At 52.2% G+C, this 17845-nt stretch overlaps 8 protein-coding genes across 8 annotated transcripts; 3 read left to right on the forward strand and 5 right to left on the reverse strand.

Moving 5' to 3' along the window:
• Positions 1-802: 802 nt before the first annotated feature.
• On the forward strand, positions 803-2182 carry CGGC5_v002139 (Satratoxin biosynthesis SC1 cluster protein 4; the record flags this gene model as incomplete). The annotated part of the gene is made up of 5 exons (XM_032029202.1): positions 803-991; positions 1045-1138; positions 1205-1604; positions 1661-1949; positions 2060-2182. 5 exons carry the CDS (start codon positions 803-805, stop codon positions 2180-2182), a joined length of 1095 nt encoding a protein of 364 aa, XP_031891362.1.
• Positions 2183-2620: 438 nt separating this feature from the next.
• On the reverse strand, positions 2621-3777 carry CGGC5_v002140 (putative alpha-ketoglutarate-dependent sulfonate dioxygenase; the record flags this gene model as incomplete). Its single annotated transcript, XM_032029203.2, has 3 exons — positions 2621-2685; positions 2738-2817; positions 2864-3777. The coding sequence occupies 3 exons, from the start codon at positions 3775-3777 to the stop codon at positions 2621-2623; spliced, it is 1059 nt and encodes a 352-aa protein (XP_031891359.2).
• A 1175-nt stretch (positions 3778-4952) lies between these two features.
• Positions 4953-7024, forward strand: CGGC5_v002141 (putative transporter; the record flags this gene model as incomplete). Its single annotated transcript, XM_032029204.1, has 12 exons — positions 4953-5071; positions 5126-5194; positions 5247-5349; positions 5412-5479; positions 5533-5604; positions 5660-5803; positions 5873-5924; positions 5975-6175; positions 6229-6416; positions 6487-6550; positions 6608-6692; positions 6753-7024. 12 exons carry the CDS (start codon positions 4953-4955, stop codon positions 7022-7024), a joined length of 1437 nt encoding a protein of 478 aa, XP_031891360.1.
• A 488-nt stretch (positions 7025-7512) lies between these two features.
• On the reverse strand, positions 7513-9012 carry CGGC5_v002142 (uncharacterized protein; the record flags this gene model as incomplete). Its single annotated transcript, XM_032029205.1, has 1 exon — positions 7513-9012. The coding sequence occupies one exon, from the start codon at positions 9010-9012 to the stop codon at positions 7513-7515; it is 1500 nt and encodes a 499-aa protein (XP_031891367.1).
• Positions 9013-11861: 2849 nt separating this feature from the next.
• On the forward strand, positions 11862-13053 carry cah-1 (Carbonic anhydrase; the record flags this gene model as incomplete). The annotated part of the gene is made up of 4 exons (XM_032029206.1): positions 11862-12297; positions 12352-12529; positions 12590-12795; positions 12977-13053. 4 exons carry the CDS (start codon positions 11862-11864, stop codon positions 13051-13053), a joined length of 897 nt encoding a protein of 298 aa, XP_031891368.1.
• A 273-nt stretch (positions 13054-13326) lies between these two features.
• Positions 13327-13755, reverse strand: CGGC5_v002144 (uncharacterized protein; the record flags this gene model as incomplete). The annotated part of the gene is made up of 1 exon (XM_032029208.1): positions 13327-13755. One exon carries the CDS (start codon positions 13753-13755, stop codon positions 13327-13329), a length of 429 nt encoding a protein of 142 aa, XP_031891621.1.
• Positions 13756-14252: 497 nt separating this feature from the next.
• Positions 14253-15345, reverse strand: CGGC5_v002145 (uncharacterized protein; the record flags this gene model as incomplete). The annotated part of the gene is made up of 2 exons (XM_032029209.1): positions 14253-15206; positions 15265-15345. The coding sequence occupies 2 exons, from the start codon at positions 15343-15345 to the stop codon at positions 14253-14255; spliced, it is 1035 nt and encodes a 344-aa protein (XP_031891620.1).
• Positions 15346-16707: 1362 nt separating this feature from the next.
• CGGC5_v002146 (uncharacterized protein) lies at positions 16708-17558 on the reverse strand (the record flags this gene model as incomplete). The annotated part of the gene is made up of 3 exons (XM_032029210.1): positions 16708-16946; positions 17005-17082; positions 17141-17558. 3 exons carry the CDS (start codon positions 17556-17558, stop codon positions 16708-16710), a joined length of 735 nt encoding a protein of 244 aa, XP_031891623.1.
• Positions 17559-17845: the final 287 nt, after the last annotated feature.

Raw genomic sequence — 17845 nt, forward strand, 5'->3', positions numbered from 1 at the left:
AAGCATGTGAGGATGTACTTGTTTTTCTACCAGAGGGGTCTGCAGCTCAGTGTTCACTTGTGCAAAGAATCCATGTCCGCCATGCCGGGTAAACATTGTGGATGATCATCTTGCAACGTCTAGGCATCTAGGCATCCGCCTCAGGCAATACGAGACATCGATCAAGACCTCCCAGAGTAACTGCCCGCAGGAATTGAACCAAACAGTCTATTGCTGCTTGTAGTGTATGGAACTGCCGATGGGATGACGGATCTCTTCCAATCGAAGTGAAGCAAGTCTGCGAAGAAAATCTATGACCCACAAGCTGTCAGTCAACTTGTTGCCAACAAGAATCCTTCTGTGAACGAACCCCCTGGCAGACCCCCCAAGTCGCTTCATATCACATTTTGGGTTACTAGCCCGTCATTGGAATCCCACGAGTCACGGTGTCGCAGTTCCTGACATGAAGGACCCGTAAAAGTGCGAGGCGAGGCCATTTGACCTACCGCGAACCAGGGCCGCTGGAAATCTCGGCGCCGCGAAACAGATCCCCGGTTCTATGTCAGCTGGGCCGTACCGAGAGAGATCTTCCCGTCGATTGCCTTCTGAAGGGTGGGTAGAAATGTGAGAGAAACTGAAGAACCTCCAAGTGCGACGGCCGTGACATTACAACTCTTAACAGCTGGGGCTGATCGACCCGGTATATCTCCTAGTTATGTCGTGCTTCCCCCATCAACGGGCCACTTCTTGATATCTTGGTCCTCTTGCGCTCATCACCTATCTATCCGTCGAAGTCGAACCGAGATCAAGCCAGCCGGTCATCATGGCTACACCCGCGGAAGTGGCGACGCCGCCAGTGCAGTACATTCCGATGACAACAAGCGCACGAAACTCTTTGATAGCCATTGGCTGTCTATGTGTCGTCTTCGTATCCGTCGTGTTTGCGCGCTTATGGGGTCGATTCAGGGGAATCGGGATCGGAGGAGACGACATTCTCGCCGTCATTGCTTGCGTTTGTCACCACAATGCCACGAACATCAATACGAGTTTGCTGACTCTACGTAGCTGTTATCGTGCAGCACCATCGGCCTGAATGTTGCCGTCTTCACATCAGGGGTTGGCTTTGATTTTGATCCAGAGTCCGACGTTTATCCAAAACGTAAGTCGACAACCCTTTCCCATGGTTGTGATATGCCTCTGAGACTAAGAATCATGTTCTGAACAGTTGTCAACAACCTGCAGTACATCCTCAAGGTGACTTTTGCATTCACGCTCGTCTATCTCTGGGCTTTAGCATGCTTAAAGCTCAGCCAACTCTGGTTTTACCACCGCGCGTTTTCCTTGCAATTGAGCAGGTGGATCTACGTTGTCGCAGGAATCGTTGTTGTTTGGGCTCTGACTTTTACGTTCCTCTTCATCTTCCTTTGCGATCCCATTTCGCAACAATGGACCGTCATGCGCATTGGTCATTGCATGGACCAAATCCTGGTCCTAAAGTGCATCATCATGACCAACGTCATAACTGACTTGTTTATTGTCATACTGCCCATCTGGACCGTCTGGCAACTCCAAATGAGGAAGACCGAGAAGTTTGCAGTCATCTCCTGTTTCGCCCTCGGCCTGGCGTAGGTGGCCTATCTTCCTGCTATCCAATCTATGCTGATACTGACATCCAAAACAGATGCTGTGTCATTGGCATCGTTCGTTTCGTGCTGATATTCACCATCGATCTGATAGGAAACCTCACGGGTACCTCAATCACCACCTTCATGCTCTGCACCATTGAGCTGATGCTCGCGGGTCTTTGCATCAACATTCCTATGCTTCGACCTTTCTACGTACGATGGAGGGCGAGATACAAGTCTTCTTCTATGGAGAACTCCAACGAACAAAGCGGCTACAAGCATGGGTCAAGCAATCAACTCAAGGTTCAGCCAAAACCAGGCCAGTACACTGCCTGGATCGAGTTGGTAAGCACTCTCTTGTCGTTCTGGCTATGGTCCAAGGGCTTTGACACACGAAACAACTTTGCTACTTGCTGTATACATATGAGATTATCATGCTGACGGCCGCTTTGCAGAACGACAAAGATGGCCACGAGACAGTCAGCAACGACGACGGCGGATCCGAGAGAAACCTGACGAGGGGGCAACCGAGCGACGCGATCCACGTGAAAACAAACTGGAAGATCACCAGGGAATAATTCAAGACAAAGCAACAATACCTACCAATGGACGGCAAAGTGGAGATGACAACACCTCGGGGTGTTAGAAAGTAAAATGGGAACCAGGAAAAGGGTGAACCAACAGGGCGCATCGATGGGTTGCTATACCCAGGGACGGATACTTATGAACGAAGCTATATGGATTGATACCCATCCAAAGAGTCTACGGAACTGAACAATTATGAACTGCAGTGGCTACCGGCAGATTTGGAGACATGTAGGATAGACAATGGACCGCTATTTCTGGGATTCTTCAACAAAACCGAGCACAGGCGCTTTAAAGCGATGCCGTTTTCGAACACAATATGACCGCTTCGGAGTTTGCTGTAGTAGTCACCAGTAATTCAAGGGAGTTGACGCTTAAGCCGGTGCGGCCTCTACCACAAGCTCCTTTTTCTCGCCTAACCCGTGCTTATGTTACTGCTCATTCTTGCGTCTTCCCTCCCTTTCGGCTCGACTTTCACTTGCTGGATCAAAGTATGCTAACAAAATAATCAGTATACGTTGGATAGACGATTCGGACTGAATCCTCACGCTTCTCCCCGAACACGGTGGTTCTGATGCCTCTTCGAGGCGCATCATATGTCCCCGGGATCACTCGATGGATTGTGCATCTGGTCAAGTCAGCACTCACCTTTCGAAAACAAGACTTAGACTGACCTGTTGTCCCACATGGCTATAGAGCCTACTTCCCACTTCCATCGCACAGCATGGTCATCAGCTGAGTGAATATGATAGGCAAAGAAATCGAGGAGCTTGTCGGACTCATATTTCTTCAACTCTGCGAAGGCTGTCACAAAACCAGGATTGACATTCAGCGCCTTGAGACCAGAAACAGGATGGGTCCTGACAGCGGGGTGATGCGAATCAATGGGAGGACGGTTTGGACCAACGCCCCAAAGATCAAGAATCGTGTCATATTGCAGCCTCGAGGTGTGTACTGCGTGCAGCCCGTCGACAAACTTCTTCATGGCATCGCTGAGCGCATCATACAAACCGTACTGAGACACCCAGGCAGTGTCGCCCCCAACTTCAGGGTGCTCTTCCATGCGAAGCAAGGAATACGACGGAGGGTTCACCTCGAACGAGGTATCGGCGTGAAAGTCTCCAGAGGGCCATGGTGTGTATTTGAGTATTTCTCGATGATCCTCGCGACTTCCTTTTATGATGACATGTTTGACGTCCTTCTGAGCCGGGTGACGGTCGAGAAGTCCGTAATGCTCGAATAACTTCACCTGGCCTTCGGTAGTAAGGTCTTGGTCTCGGAAGAAGACGACGCCTCGTTCCGTCACCAAGAATGCCAACTCATCTAGTTGCTGAGGCGTAAGTTGCGACAGCTGAACATTTTCCAGGACAGTACCGATAGACTCAGTCAGATCCACTCGTTTGGCTGCAGAGAAGAGGGCCTTCTTGTCTGGGTCCGCGAAAGAAGCCCTGTCCTTGTCGGGAACTATCTGCTCTCTGACAGGCTCAGGGGGCACGTGGTCTTTGATCTTGGGATGAAAATGAGGATGAAGAGATATGGGAAACCCGGAATCGGGCGAGATGTGCTTTCTGGATTCTAGATTTGCCATGGTTTGGGGAGTTCTGTTGACTTTTTCGTCGCTCGACAGAGAATCTGCTGCTGCTCTTCGATAAGCAGACTGTTCTGCGCCTTCTTATTATTGGCAATTTGATCACATCATCATGAAATCGTCATCATGTATTCCCGTGAGCACCATAACCATGATTATTGCGCAATTGATACTGCATATCACAGATGAGCGGATCAATCTCCTATTCGTGGGCGGGGAGGCCCGAGGTTGAACGCAAACATACTTAAGGGCTATGTCATTCCACGTCGGCGAGAGCCAGATTGACGATGTGAGTTATTTTTTGATACTGACCAAGAGTGCTACAAAGCAAAGGCATTGCTCGAAAGACATCATGCTCTATGCGGGACATCCCGGGTCCAGACTCTGAAGGATTCCTTCAGTCATGAACTCAGTCATCTCAGTCACAGCTCAGCGCAAATTCAGCGGATGGCACTGCAGGGCCGCTTAAGAATGACCTTAAGGTAAATGGATCAGCGGCAGAGCGGAACAACGTCGGACGGGTCGTTCTTCTTGTACAATGAGCTTTCGGACTCTGCCCGACAGATGCCCAGACTGACAGGTAGGAGATTTGAAAATTCGGCATCTCCCAATAATCAAGCATTTCCATTGGCTTTAAAGACAGTCGCAATCCCGACAACCGATTGCATCAGAGGGTTAGGTAAGCGAACTGCATGTTGTTGGTGTGTTTTGTGCGTGTAAGGTGGTGGTGGTCGATGGCGTGCGCGCTTCATCGGATGGCATCAACGGCAGTGGGCCGCGCCGGCCGGTCCAGTTCAGGCAAGTTTCCGGAGACGCACCCACCCAAAGTCGGCAAGTTGGCGACCCAACGCGTGGTCTCCTAGTCAGTTCTCCATGGAGATGCTGCTTTCATGGCTTCATTCCATGTCATTAGCACAGGAATTGGGGTTGAAAGCTGCACGTAGGTGGGACTTGAAGGTGGAACGCGGAACAGTGACGCGAGGTCTGGCCCGAGAAACCGGATCGTCAGAGGGGCGACATGCAAGTCTTTTCCGTAGCAGACTCTTTAAAAAGATTTCCATGTCAATTGTGTCAGCAGAAGAAACTGCCAGAGTCCCTGTGAGGTTACCCCAAGCATTGTTTGCTAGCCAGCCGATTCCAACATCGAAGCTCCAGGATCTTTGAATCGCTTCGCAATGGCTATCGTGGACGAGAAGCAAATCAAGACCGTGGCTGAAAGCCCGGAGAGCCAGAGCGATGGGGGCCACAGCGAGGTTGACTGGTCGCAGGAGGAGGAGCAGCACCTGCTCCGAAAGTAAGTTTGCGCATCCAGTTCTAAGCAGCTTTTACTAACCCGCTCGCTCTGCAGGGTCGACATCTTGATTATGCCTCTGCTGATTCTTGCTTTCTTCGCCCTGCAACTCGACCGCGGAAACATGTACGAAATTCGACCGTCGCAAACGTGGAAATTTGAATTGACGAGGACGTAGGGGTAATGCTCTGACCGACTATTTCCTGAAGGATGTCGGAATCTCCCAAAACCAATTCAATGTTGGACAACAGTTGCTGTCAGCGGGCATTGTTATCCTTGAGGTGAGTTTGAGAACTACATATACACGCCGAATCGGTCATAAGAGGTTGACAATCGTATCCAGATCCCCAGCAACCTTGTGTTATACCGAGTAGGACCGACTCTTTGGATTGGTGGGCAGATCATTGCATGGTTGGCACTTACAGTCTTGGCACCACGTTCGACAACGCTAACTTGACCAATAGGGGCTTGGTCGCAACATTCCAAGCATTCCAGAAGGGTCTCGGTCCATTCATGGTAACTCGACTGCTTCTTGGGTATGCTTTGGTCTTCTCTCTGGTTTGATGAACTTCAGCTGACTCGTTGCAAAAGTCTCTGCGAAGCGGGATTTATTCCTGCTGCTCTGTACACCATGACCCGGTGGTACAAGAAGGAGGAGACCAGCAGGAGGTTCTCTTGGTTCTTCCTCGGCAATATGTTTGCTGCCGCATGCTCTGGTCTTATCGCCTATGGCATGTAAGTTAGCATCCACGTCGAAATCCACACTGACGATGTATCGTGTGACATACTGACAATTAACCGCAGTTTGCACATGAGAGGCGTCGCTAATCTGGCTGGATGGCAATGGCTTTTCTTGGTGAGGAACATCGAGTGCGATGCGCAAGAGTAGACACTAATCGTGAACAGCTTGAGGGCATCTTCACTGTGCTCGTCGGTATCTGCTTTCTCGTTTTCTTCCCAAACCAAGTCAGCAACCCGGTGTCCCTGGCTGGACTGCGATACTTCAGCGAGCGGGAGGCGGAGATCCTCTACAAGAGAGTTATGCTTGACGATCCTTCCAAGGCGCACCCGAAGAAGTCCGTTAGTTGGCCGGAGTTGAGAGAAGCAGTATGTTCAATCGACTTTGACTGTCTATTCCGCCCAGTACTGACCAGTGTTAGTTGACAAACTGGAAACTGATACCCCACGTCATATTCACCATTGCCGCTTTGTCACCGTCATCGACTCTGAGCTCGTACGCACCTTCGTTAGTTGCTTCGATGGGATACGACAGACTGCAAGCCAATGCCATGGTTTCCATCGGCGCCTGGATTTTGATCCCAGCCAACCTGTTCTGGGGCTGGATTGCGTACGTTCCATCATGACATTGCGCCAAGCTCCGTTGATAAATGACAAACGAAACTGACTTGCCCTCACAGCGATAAAACAAGAGTGCGCGGGCCATGGGTGTTCCTGGGACTGCTGATCTTCTGGGGCTTCAACGTGAGTCGAACGCGTCATGTGTTCTTGGCTTGGCAAAATGGAACTGACAATGCGTAGCTTGGCAACCTGTTGCTAATTGATTCTGATCGCACAAAGAGATTTACTATGTTGACTCTTTCGGTGGCATTCTCGTTCCCTTGGCGTAAGTCTACACATCTCCGAAATAAGCTTGGTGATCATGCGTCTGACACAGCTTGATTAGACCCCGTCAATGGCGCCTGGGTTTCGATGAACGCCAAGTCTGCTGGCGAGCGCTCAATCACAATGGCCATTCTAATCATGGCTGCGAACTGCTCTGGCATTGTGGGTAAGCAGTTGTTCCGGGAGGGCGATGGACCCAAGTACCGCCAGGGGTGGACTGTCATCACGGGCCTGGTGACTGCCGCAGTTGTTTGCGGCATCTGGGCCAACGTGCAGTATTACATCTTGAACAAGCGTAGACTGAGCCGGACCGGTCTGTCTTATCAGTACTAAAGATGGAGGCGAGGTTGTGGGGCGACGAGAGTCAGCAGGAACACCATCGGCGATGCGCAAGAATGCTCGGCCGCAGAGATGGCTTCCAAGATATTAGAGCTGAAGTCTGAATATGGGCCAAGCGTGAAGTTACTGAAGACGCTGCACTTGGCGAAGAAGAATGATGATAACGAGGACTCGCAACAGTCAATTTGTTTACATGGGACTTTCTTCGGGCAAACCTGTGGATGCTTCTGTTGCCGGGACCGGGCATGTAACCTCCGCAAAGTCCCCGATGACACCTGAATCATGGCGACCTGCCAAACGGGCGCAGGATAGGAGGATCTACGCCCTACAGCTGTCATGACTTGGCGCTCCCTGACAGGAGAAGGCATTCAGCCACGCAAGCTGAAGAACGGGACAAGACCTGAGACTGAGCCACATTAGAATTCAGGTTGACCATCGTTCATGTGGTATGTGCCCATTTCATGCGGGTGACTCTCTTCAGTTCACTGTTCAATAATGCCTATCAAGTTTTCTCTACTTGTCATGGGCTCTGGCCTCCAGGCCGCGCCCTGCGTTTGGTTTTGAATCTCCGTATCCATCGCTCGCAATACCTCCCTGTAGTGGCCGGCCATCGTCTCAGGATAGTCGGCGAGGTCCGGCACCGTCCACTGATCATAGCATGCCCCGTGCGTGTTGGCCGCGAAGTAGGCGCCGTGATGTCGGATGAACAGGAAGCAAAGGTAGCAAAAGTACTTGGAAGCGCCGAGGCATCTCGGGCGGTGCCAAGGAGGACCACCAGGCTGCGGCCGATGGAGCTCGAGGTCATGATGGACGCTGAGGATGACCTCTGCGTGGACGTGAGTCGACTTGGCCCACGGCTGGAAGGCGACGGTGGTGATGGGCACAGCCTCGTATGGCAGCAGGAAGAGAAGGTCCACGTCGTGGAAAAGCTTGGCGTGAGATTGAGACAACCCTGTCAAGCTTAGACAGATGCGGTAGTAGGCTGCGATCTTTTCAACCTGGCGCAAAGTTTTGAGGCAGGCTTGGATTTGAGTTGTCGCTCTGACCCCCTGCAGGCGTTGGAGATAATCTGCGACCAGGGATGAGGTGCAAACTTGGTAGCTAGACCGCACAACGTCGACAAGCGCCTCGTGGTCGTTGGCTGGTGGTGTCGTCTCAAAGGCTTCAAGGAGTGCCGCAAGAGCCAAGAGTTCTTTCTCCAGCTGCGCCCGCTTGTTGGCCTCCTTTTTGGCATAGAGGAACTGGGCGCGATGGAGCAGATTGGCGAAGTCGGCATGCAGGGCCTTCTTGTGGGTGCGGGAAAGGTAGGTTGGCTTCTTCCACTTGCATGAGCGCAGACGGTTGAGCAGGCGAGTTTGATGATGCCGAGTTACTTGGTCCACGAGACTCTGTAATGTCTTGGCAGACGGCTCGGCAGATACGGTAGACAGCCTCTGGAAAATAGCGCGGAGAAATGCCTGCGAATCGGGCTCGATCGCGTCAACCGAGGCGATGGTGACCCGGAGTCCCTTTCCTTGAGGACATCGGCTTTCCTGCACGGTGGTTGCAGCGACAGACTGCGCCCCTTCGCCGACGGCGATGAGGTAGGCGATGTCATCAGCTAGGCGCTGTTCCGCAGCGAGTGACAGTTGGCGGGGATGAGGTTGTTGGGAGACGCTGTCGGGGTTTCGGCCGACGACGTCCGCCCCTGCGGCGCCTGCATCCGCATCTGCATCCGCAGCTGCATCTCCGTCTGAGTTCGCGTGGTCTGCCGCTAGATCAGATTGCGGAGGCAGGGGAAAAGTTTGCGCATCCACAGGGACCGAGTTGGTCAGCTTCTCGAGTTCAACGACATGTTGGCGGAAATCGGCCTCTGGCAAATGTTTCCAGATGGAGTCCGCGGGAGACGCGGTGTTGGCAGGTCGGGCGCGCGGCTTCGCAGGTGAGGTGCAGGAAGAAGCTGTCGGCAACGCCTGGGCGAGGCCGGACAGAGACAGCGACATGGATTGAGGACTGGAATCGTCACTGTCACTGTCACCGTCACTGTCACCGCGAGGGGTGGGTGGGTGGAAGGGAAGGCAACGGCCAAAGCGAAAGTCCGCCGAGTAAGAAGGGGAGAAAGATGAATCGGGAAATGGAATTGTTCTCAAGGGTTCCACGGCATCAAGGAGACGCCACCCAATCAAGTGGGCGGAAAAGGGAGCGCGAGTGCTGAATTTAGGGGCGCCAAGAGAAAACGTTAACGCGGCGGCAGGCCCCTACGGCGGGAATGACTGACTAACCACCTCACTTACCTATTACTCTGCAGTCTGCCACTATGCAGCTGCATCCAATGACGATGTAGGTGATACAGACCAGTGTGACGGCTCAAATCTAGAGTCCGACCGTCGGCAGCGGAGCAGATGGGACGCGACAGATGACGGGCGAGTGATGTGCCGGTTCCATGGTGTCGGGAGGTCTAGACCCAGCAGCCTACCTACTGCATAGTACTCTGTAGTTCTAGTAAGAAATGTTAGAGTCTACGGCCGCAGAAGGTCCAAGCCACTAGGCGGAACAACGGCGGCGCCAGACTGGAACCAGCAGGTCGGTCGCACTTCCCCCACGATGAACAGCCCTGGAGGCCTTGGACGAGAGTCTTGGAAGCTGGGCCAGAGTCTTGGGAGTTTCTTGGAAATTTGGAGGAAACGCCGCACCTATATCTGCCAAGCCATGTTTGCCAAGAAGACGACGTTGAACTCTTGCCAAGACAGCGACGTGTGGCACTGGATTGGATTGGATTGGATTGGGTTGGATTGTACGGATACACTACCCATATTCTCTTTGACGAGCTGGCCCCCTCCGGTCAGCAGTCTTGGCAAATGGAACATGAGATGAGCACCTCAGCATGTGAGTGAGGAACCGGACTGGACTGACTGCTCATGCCTCATGCCTCATGCCTCATGTTTACCTTCACCCAAGGTAATACCTGCGAACGAACGGTGACTGACTGTCTGCCCTGGGCCGGGCTAATTAGCGCTCACTTGGCCACTGTAAGATGGTCACGGAGTAGCCCGAGTGTCCCTTGCCTTGCCTACCTACCTCGTAAGGTCAGGTCCCTACATACCCACCTTACCTTACCTTACCTACATGACCTAGGTAGGTAACCACACCTCAAGCAGCGGCATCGTCTAGACTCTTCCGGGTTACAGCGGTCCAGTGCAGTGGTTAGGCCTTGAGTGTGTCTTGCTCTTAGGGAGCTTAGCGTATGGATCCGTACCCTAAGGTAGAGTCGCAGGCCAACGTGGCTGTGTGCCAAAATAGTGCACTGACGAGCGACCCCTGGGCCCTGGATGCTTACCTTAGGTACCAAGGGCTTGGCCTCTGAACCTGCTCATCTCTTGACCCTCTGTAGGCCCTCTTCGATCCTCCTTAGGGCCACCGGTAGACCCCGTAGGCTCCAATCAGACGCCTCACCGCGCGCTGGCGGCATAGCCATTCTGGGCCCTAAACTTTATCTCGACCAGCATCAACCACGGAGGCTTCAGTTTATCTGCTGCTTTATTCGTACTGCCCGTCTCGAGAGTCGGTCGAGACGAGGCCTCACCTTACGCGGGGCCTTTCCCCCGCCCTCTCTCCCTCTCCTCTCCTCTGTCCGCCTGTCTCTCACACAATTCATCTCTCTCGACCAATACCAGACGTGGTTAGACAACCGCGTCTCCCCGTCTGGAGACCCCGGAGCCCTGCCCCTTGTTCTTGGCCTCACCGTCGTCGCGTAGCTATCCGTATGGTACAGCGTAGGCAATAGCCGTGCAAATTTCGTCTGCCCTCTTCTCCAGTAATACAGTTTATCCCTGGCCGTCTCAACACTCATAACCCCTTGGTCTTGGAACTTGCCTTTCCCACAGCCTTTAGGCATCGCCCTACGCACCTAGGGCGTGCTCTGTTCGCATATCCGCCGTGCTGAGTTCGGACGGACGGTTTTAGCCAGGAACAATCGCCCGGCTTCATCCCAGACAAGCGGCTATTCTTGACAGCGTTGACAGAGATTGATGAATGTGCCTCCCAGAGCCACGAGTCAGCCGCGTGCTGACCCGCGGTGTCGGCGCCGACAAGCTGGGTCAATGGCCGTCACTGGACGAATGAATTGCTGCTCATGTTCGTCCATGGATATCGGCCGATCAGAGAGTCTTGGCCTTTTGCTGATAGACAGACAGACAGCCTCCCGGAAAGTGGAAGCGGTCCCCTCTTCACACCACGGGAACGCTGTCAATGTAAAAACCTGCCTCCACTGGCATAGCGACGCACTCCCGCCAAGCGCTCGCCAATTTGACTTTTTGATGACAACCTGATTTGGGAAGCCCTTCGGCGGCCCTTCCACAGGCGCTTCCTTTCAGGGGTGATTGCTTCTTCTGTTGCCAGCACCGCGCTTCGTTCTCGTGATGTGTTTCCCAAGTACTGACTCTCCCCCCTGCCCTCCGCGCCCCTGGTCCCGTCCGCGATTGATCATTGCCAAGCACGTGGCCGCGGAGAGGTCATCACTCTCGTGCTCGAGCCGCGGACCGGCAGAGTGCTTGCAGGAAGGTCCAAAGGGGGCTTGGTGTTTTGGTGTTTTGACCAGGCAAACCTGCCAAGACGTTGCCTTTTACCAAGATAGTCCTCATCATGACTCCACGAAATTAATATCGCGTCGTCAAGTCATAGCTTTCCGGACCCCACGATCGACTGCTACTCTGCAGTACCGGTGTATATTTACCTCTAGATCTTTCCGCTCCTTCGATCTGTTGTTTCATTGAGCCACCCACAACTCAACTCATCGAGCCCAGTCACTCTTTTTCCCACTTGCACCTCACGATCTTTCTCTGTTTTCGTCGCAATGAAGGCCACCGCTATTCTCTCTCTCATCCCCGCCGTCTCGGCCTTCTGCCATCATGGCACCAGTCTCTTCAAGAGAGCCGAGGGCACCTACGGTTTCGATGCCATGAACGGTCCTCTCAACTGGCACTCCCTCACCGCCGACAATGCTGCCTGCGCCCTCGGCAAGAACCAGTCCCCCATCAACGTTCTCGAGACGAATACCAAACAGGTTCAGGGTTCCTCCATCATCTTTAGGCCCGCAAACTACGCTGAGGGAGCTGAGCTGGAGAACCTGAACGGCGTCCTCGAGGTCCGCGCGAACGGAACCATGTACAACGGCGGCAAGAACTACACTCTCCGCCAGTTCCACTTCCACACCCCGAGCGAGCACCGCCTCAACGGCGAGCACTACCCTCTCGAGGTCCACTTTGTCTGGGAATCTGAGGCCGGTAACGGTAAGTTTGGAAAACATGGGAAAGTGGCTTGTTTCGGTTGCTGATCAGAATTAGGCACTTCATCTCTTGCCGTTGTTGGCTTCCTGATCGAGGTCGCCGAGACCACCGACCCCATCCTTGCTTCCATCTTCAAGAACGTCGACAAGGTAACCGCCGTTGGAGCTCACGCTGCTACCGATCCTTTGGACTTCACTTCTCTGTCCAGCCATCTTGCCAAGAGCACCATCTACCAGTACGTCCAGGCCTCACACACCAAACTTCTGACATCGAATCACATGCTAACCTCGTAAAGGTACTCCGGATCCCTCACCACCCCTCCTTGCACTGAGTCTATCGCCTGGAATGTTGTTGGAACCCCCCTCAACATTGATATCACTACCTACAAGAAGGCCAAGGGCATCATGAAGTTCAACTCTCGCTACACTCAGAACACCCCTGGCCAGATGAACCTGTTGGAGAACGCCATGGTTAGCCTGCAAAAGATTGTTGGCGATCAAGGTACGAACTAGATTTACTAGATATCTTTTGTAATTGAACTTTTGTTGTTTTTGTGCAAACTTTGAAACGACGGAATCCAGCCAACCAAAGGCTTGAAGGCATGATGCTCGATTCGCCGTCTGTTGCTCTAAAGGACTAAGCAATGCCAAGTGAGACATCTCAGTCGCTAAACATGGATTAGAAGCTGAAGACGCCGATCAAGTTCCTGAGCGTCCGTGCAAGAAGGGCAAGAAGCACGACCACGATCGCCAAGACTAAACGGTTTGATAGAAAAAAGCCTGACCCCCGAAACCGCTAATGTAATGCGACGTGACCTGTCAATTGCGCGGTTGGCCACGCTGTGAGTCTGTCCAATGGTACATGGCTCCATTCAATACCTTGTCGATCATCATGATTGTGTTGCCTTCAGATGGTAAAGGGTGTCTTTTTCTTTTTGAATCAGAAGTAATTCCTTTTGCTTCGGCACTTGTACATAGATTAATCATCTAAATCCTCATTCACTGCAAAATTCTTAACCTCCTTACTTCTGAATTACTTCAACTTCTGCGCAACAGCATCCATGCATCCTTTGAACATCTCGTCCAAAATGCCCGCCAAGACAGGCTTAAAGCTCGGGTCCGTCCAGTCTGAAGCCCCGGTCCAACTGAATTCCGTCTTGTTCCCTTCAATTCCAGTAAGTCGTAGCGTTCCTCTGGGGTTCGTTGTGTTCGGGACGCCGTCTAGGATGAGATAGCGAATGGTATGTGTTTCGGGGTCCGCCACCTCCAGACGCTCATGGACGACGGTGCCGTTATCGAATGTAAGAGTACGGACGGCTCCGATACCGAACCCGTCCAGGCTTGACTTGACTACGCCGGGGAACCAGAGTCTCTCCGATCCGAACGCGGAGATGATTGCCCACACTTCCGAGACAGGAGCCTCGATGACTCGGACAACCTCGTGCGTCTTTTCCTTCTCCATGGCGTCGGAAAGTGCGGAAAAGATGGGCAGTATTTAATTGGCAGGTTCTGAGAAAGTAAGGGGGGTAAAGTAGGTGTGGTTGATAGGAGATTAGGGAACATCGATGTTTGCCGCGAGTTAAATATCACCTGCTGGTAAGCATTATTCAGCGTTGTCCGAACGCCGGTGGGATGCCGCAGTGGGATCCGACAATAGTGACGTCCGCGGGTTGCGGTCAAGAAGGCCCGTTCTCTGTGCAATTTCAGGTCAATAACAAAGCTGCACGTCTAGACCGACCCGCGAGCCTAAAAGTAGGACCCGTGGCAACAGAAAATCAAATGTCTGTTTGCTCGAGGCCGAAGCTTTTTTCCCGAAAGCCTGCACGTCTAGAAACCCACGGGTTGAATGTATTGTATGTGTTGCCTTGATGTAGAGAATTCCAACGGGTTGTAAGTGTTTAATGAACTGAATTGTAACAATAAAAGAAGTATGAATTTGAACGACGCCAATTCAACGTTTCATTTGGGCTTTCCATAGTTTGCATACTTCTTGGAGAGACCCAGTCTGACACCCTCTTTAGTGGCCTTGTCAAGATCCTCGTCAGGCAACCCAAGCACATCGTTGGCCAAGCCATACTTGTGCTCGACATCGCCATCATTCGAGGGAAAGAAGATGCGGGTGTACATCAACCTTGAAAAGCCAGTCCTATCCCCACTCTTCAGCGCCTCATGGCCAGCCTTCCACCGCTCCTGCGTGTTCTCATGTGTGATAGTCCAGTCACTATCCGATGTTCCCGTGACACGCTTGACGCTCTCGAACATATCTCGCTGGGACACCAAAAAGCTGGAGATATAGAACACCTCGTTAGCACGCTGTTGGATACAGGGAGACTTGTCGTCTTCGTTCTCAGGCAACAACTTGAGACTGAGAAAGGCTGCAAGGCCGCGGCCGCACTGGGACCATGTTGAGGTGTTGATCTTGATATTGCCATCGTCAAAGAGAATCAGAGACTTGTTCTTCATGTCAAAGCCGTACTGGTCAGATGAAAGACCCAAGCTGTACTCGTACCAGAAGCCTGGGGACATGATGATCCAATCACTGACGCCTAGCTCTTCAATGTCTTTCACCGCCCCCTCGAACGCGTGACCCAGGAGACTGTCTTTCATGAAAGAAGTGTTCTGCGGATCTGGGCACCAAGCATTTGGCATTACGTATGGAACACCGGCTTTAGCTGCGGCTCTGACGAGTTTGCCCTGAGTGTCCTGAGGAGCGCTGACGTTCATGGTAATGATGAGGTATTGTTGTCCCTTGAGTGCTTCGACGATAGAGTCCTCGTCATCGTAGTTCACCTTGGCTGCGATGACACCCTCGGGGAGTTTCGAATCGCTGTTGTAACGGGTGATGGCGGTTATTGTGTGCTTTCCGCCTTTGAGCAGCTCCTCGGTAAAGAATTTGCCCATGGTACCGGTAGCCTGCGTAGCGATTAGTCCGACTGTGATGAAGTGATAAATTCTATGAAGCAGAACTTACGCCAACAATGGCGACCTTCTCAATGCGGTTGATGAAGCCGGATGGCTGATCATTGGCGTATTTGGCGATTCTAGGAGCCATTGCGGTTAGGCTACTTTAGTTTGTGCGTCTACAACGAACTTGCTCAACTGATGAATGGGCAGAAGACTTAGATTATTACTGCGAGTGAAGATAATAGAGAAAAGCGAACCGTCGTTTAAATAAATGTGAAGTTCTATTGGTGGGCTTCGGGTTCAGGCAGGCTCATGGGGATCGAAAATTGTTAACTCCGAACACCTGGCTGCTTCGGCAAGTCTGAAAGTGGCATCAATGCAATTCGAGATCCAGTCCGATCACCCGTAGGTACGTCCAGCAAAGCCGTAAATACGCGCTTTGGTTAGACTGAAAAAGAATGGCCTCAATGACATGCAAGTTTCCACAGCGCTAGCCATCCTGCTTGTGAATTCCTAGTAATGTTTTCGACCGACAGCACGATTTTGGTAACGTTGCTAGCCACCTACGATGTGGGGTATTCGGACTTAGGTCCTCGAATGCAGAAAGCCGTAATACAACACAGCTCTTGTTTTGTTTTGTCTCAAGTCTGCAGCATCTCAGCTTGCCCCCTCAATGACGGTGTGTTTTCTTTGGCCTCCATCAGTAAGACTAACACCGGAACGTCGGAGGTGCGACTTTCCTAAACAGGAAGCTTGCCACTCCTCACTTCCATTTCTCGGATTTTGCATCCGAGCGGCCCACGCAGCTGGGCAGGCCACATGGGGCATGCGAAAACTCCAGCGATGTGCCTAGCCCCGGAGATAACTATGTCTTTCTATGCTCCGCCGACTAGTAGATCTTAGCACACAGGCTAACATTTCGGTGCAACTTTTGTCCTCGACTGTCCGGCCCGTCGAGTACAGTTTCAACCGGCAAAGACCAACGGATATGGTGAAGCCACTCGCCGGAAGGCACCCACATGGTTCTCTCAATCACTAACAAGGCAAATATCACACTAGTGCGCAATCTCAAGAGTACAGTAGACTTTCGGGTGTCGGGCACTACTTGATTAGTCTTGGTCGCGAAAGGCCACCTTGGGGCCCGAAAGGGCGAGCATCCCACTTCCCGCACCGCACGGACGTTGGAGAATTTGGATGAGTACCTTATTATTGAGTACTCTTGTCTCGGATAAAGGGATAAAGTTCAACGAAAGGTGAGGCTTCAAAAAGCTCAATACTCTTCCTCGAGTTACCCAAATTGACCCGAAGAACACCTGTTCTAGTTGTCGGTGCATCAAGTCTAGCTGCGAAGCAATCACGCGAATGAGACTTTCAACGCGCGCCATAAAGGTACAGCAATTCTTTTGTACACTTCCACCGAGTACCGTGCTCTTGTGAGTGGGAATAGATATTTACAATGAAGTAGACAACCATGTACAGAGAGTTTTCGGGCCCAAAAATAACGTCACGTTTACTCTGTGAGGTTGTCTTTCTCAATGGTGATTGAGTCAATTGTCCAGGTGATTCCGTTATCCTTAGTCTGCCATTCAGTGTGAGTTGCGTTGGTGTACGACACGATGTCACCAATGTTCTGAACGGCCTTGTTGAAGACCAAGGTGATGTTGTTGTATGCGTACGCATCAAGGGTACCGCAGCCATCGCCGTAGCACTCGTTGCCGGAGTAGAACACGGCAGGCCTCATGCCCTTGGCTATGAAACGAGGTTAGGATGATTTCTCGTATGTATTCGGCTTCGAATATCGACTTACAATCGGACTCCGAAGAGAGTAGCTTTCCCTTAGACCAGACCTTCTGGTCGATCATGTCGGTAGAGGAGTTAAGAGATACTATAATCGAGTTAGCCGGTGCGTTCTGTGTATATCGAATGAATACAGATGCACTGACTCTCAAAGTCCAAGGTTGCGTTTTCGTCAACCTCAACGTACGGCTGGCCGATTTGCCCGTCGGGAGTGTAAGTGCTGGCAGCGACACACCATTGGGTGTTAGGAGCGCTGCAGCCCCATGCGGTGTTGTCAGGACCCCAGTTGAGCAAGGGTTGGACGAAGTTCATCTTCAGAACATCGCCGTTGTTCGGGTTGTCCTGGACACCGATCCACAGTGAGAGCCAGCGCTCATTCTCATTGCTCTTGACCCAGTCCTTCGGAGGAGCAGGAACCTCCATGGAATAGGTAGCCTTCGTAATGTACTGGCCGCCCGTCGTAGGGCCAAGGTAGAACATGTTGCCATACTCGTAGTTGGGGTAGATGTCGGCCTTGGCTCCCAGAGCCAGGGCGGCAGCAGCGGCAAGAACGGAATTGCGCATCTTGAAAAAGTTTTGAGTTGAAAGTAAAACGAGCGACGAGAGATCCTGTCCCTGTGGTTGGTTGTAGTTGGTGGTTGAAAGAGTGTGTGAGGTCGGCCAAGGAGCTAGTGCAGATCGCCAAGTGCTTGAGATGCTTATATATGCTTCGAAGATTATGGGTTCATTTTAGTTGACACTGACCCCTGGTTGAAACAGCGCTTCGTAGAGGTGGACGAAGACTCTCGTGGGCCGATCTAGCCCACGGAGAAATTAATCCAACCCACCCGGTTAGTGCGGCATCCAACCGA

This window comes from Colletotrichum fructicola, assembly GCF_000319635.2.
Source record: "Colletotrichum fructicola Nara gc5 chromosome Unknown KSG_Nara_v1_contig01, whole genome shotgun sequence".
Taxonomy (NCBI): domain Eukaryota; kingdom Fungi; phylum Ascomycota; class Sordariomycetes; order Glomerellales; family Glomerellaceae; genus Colletotrichum; species Colletotrichum fructicola.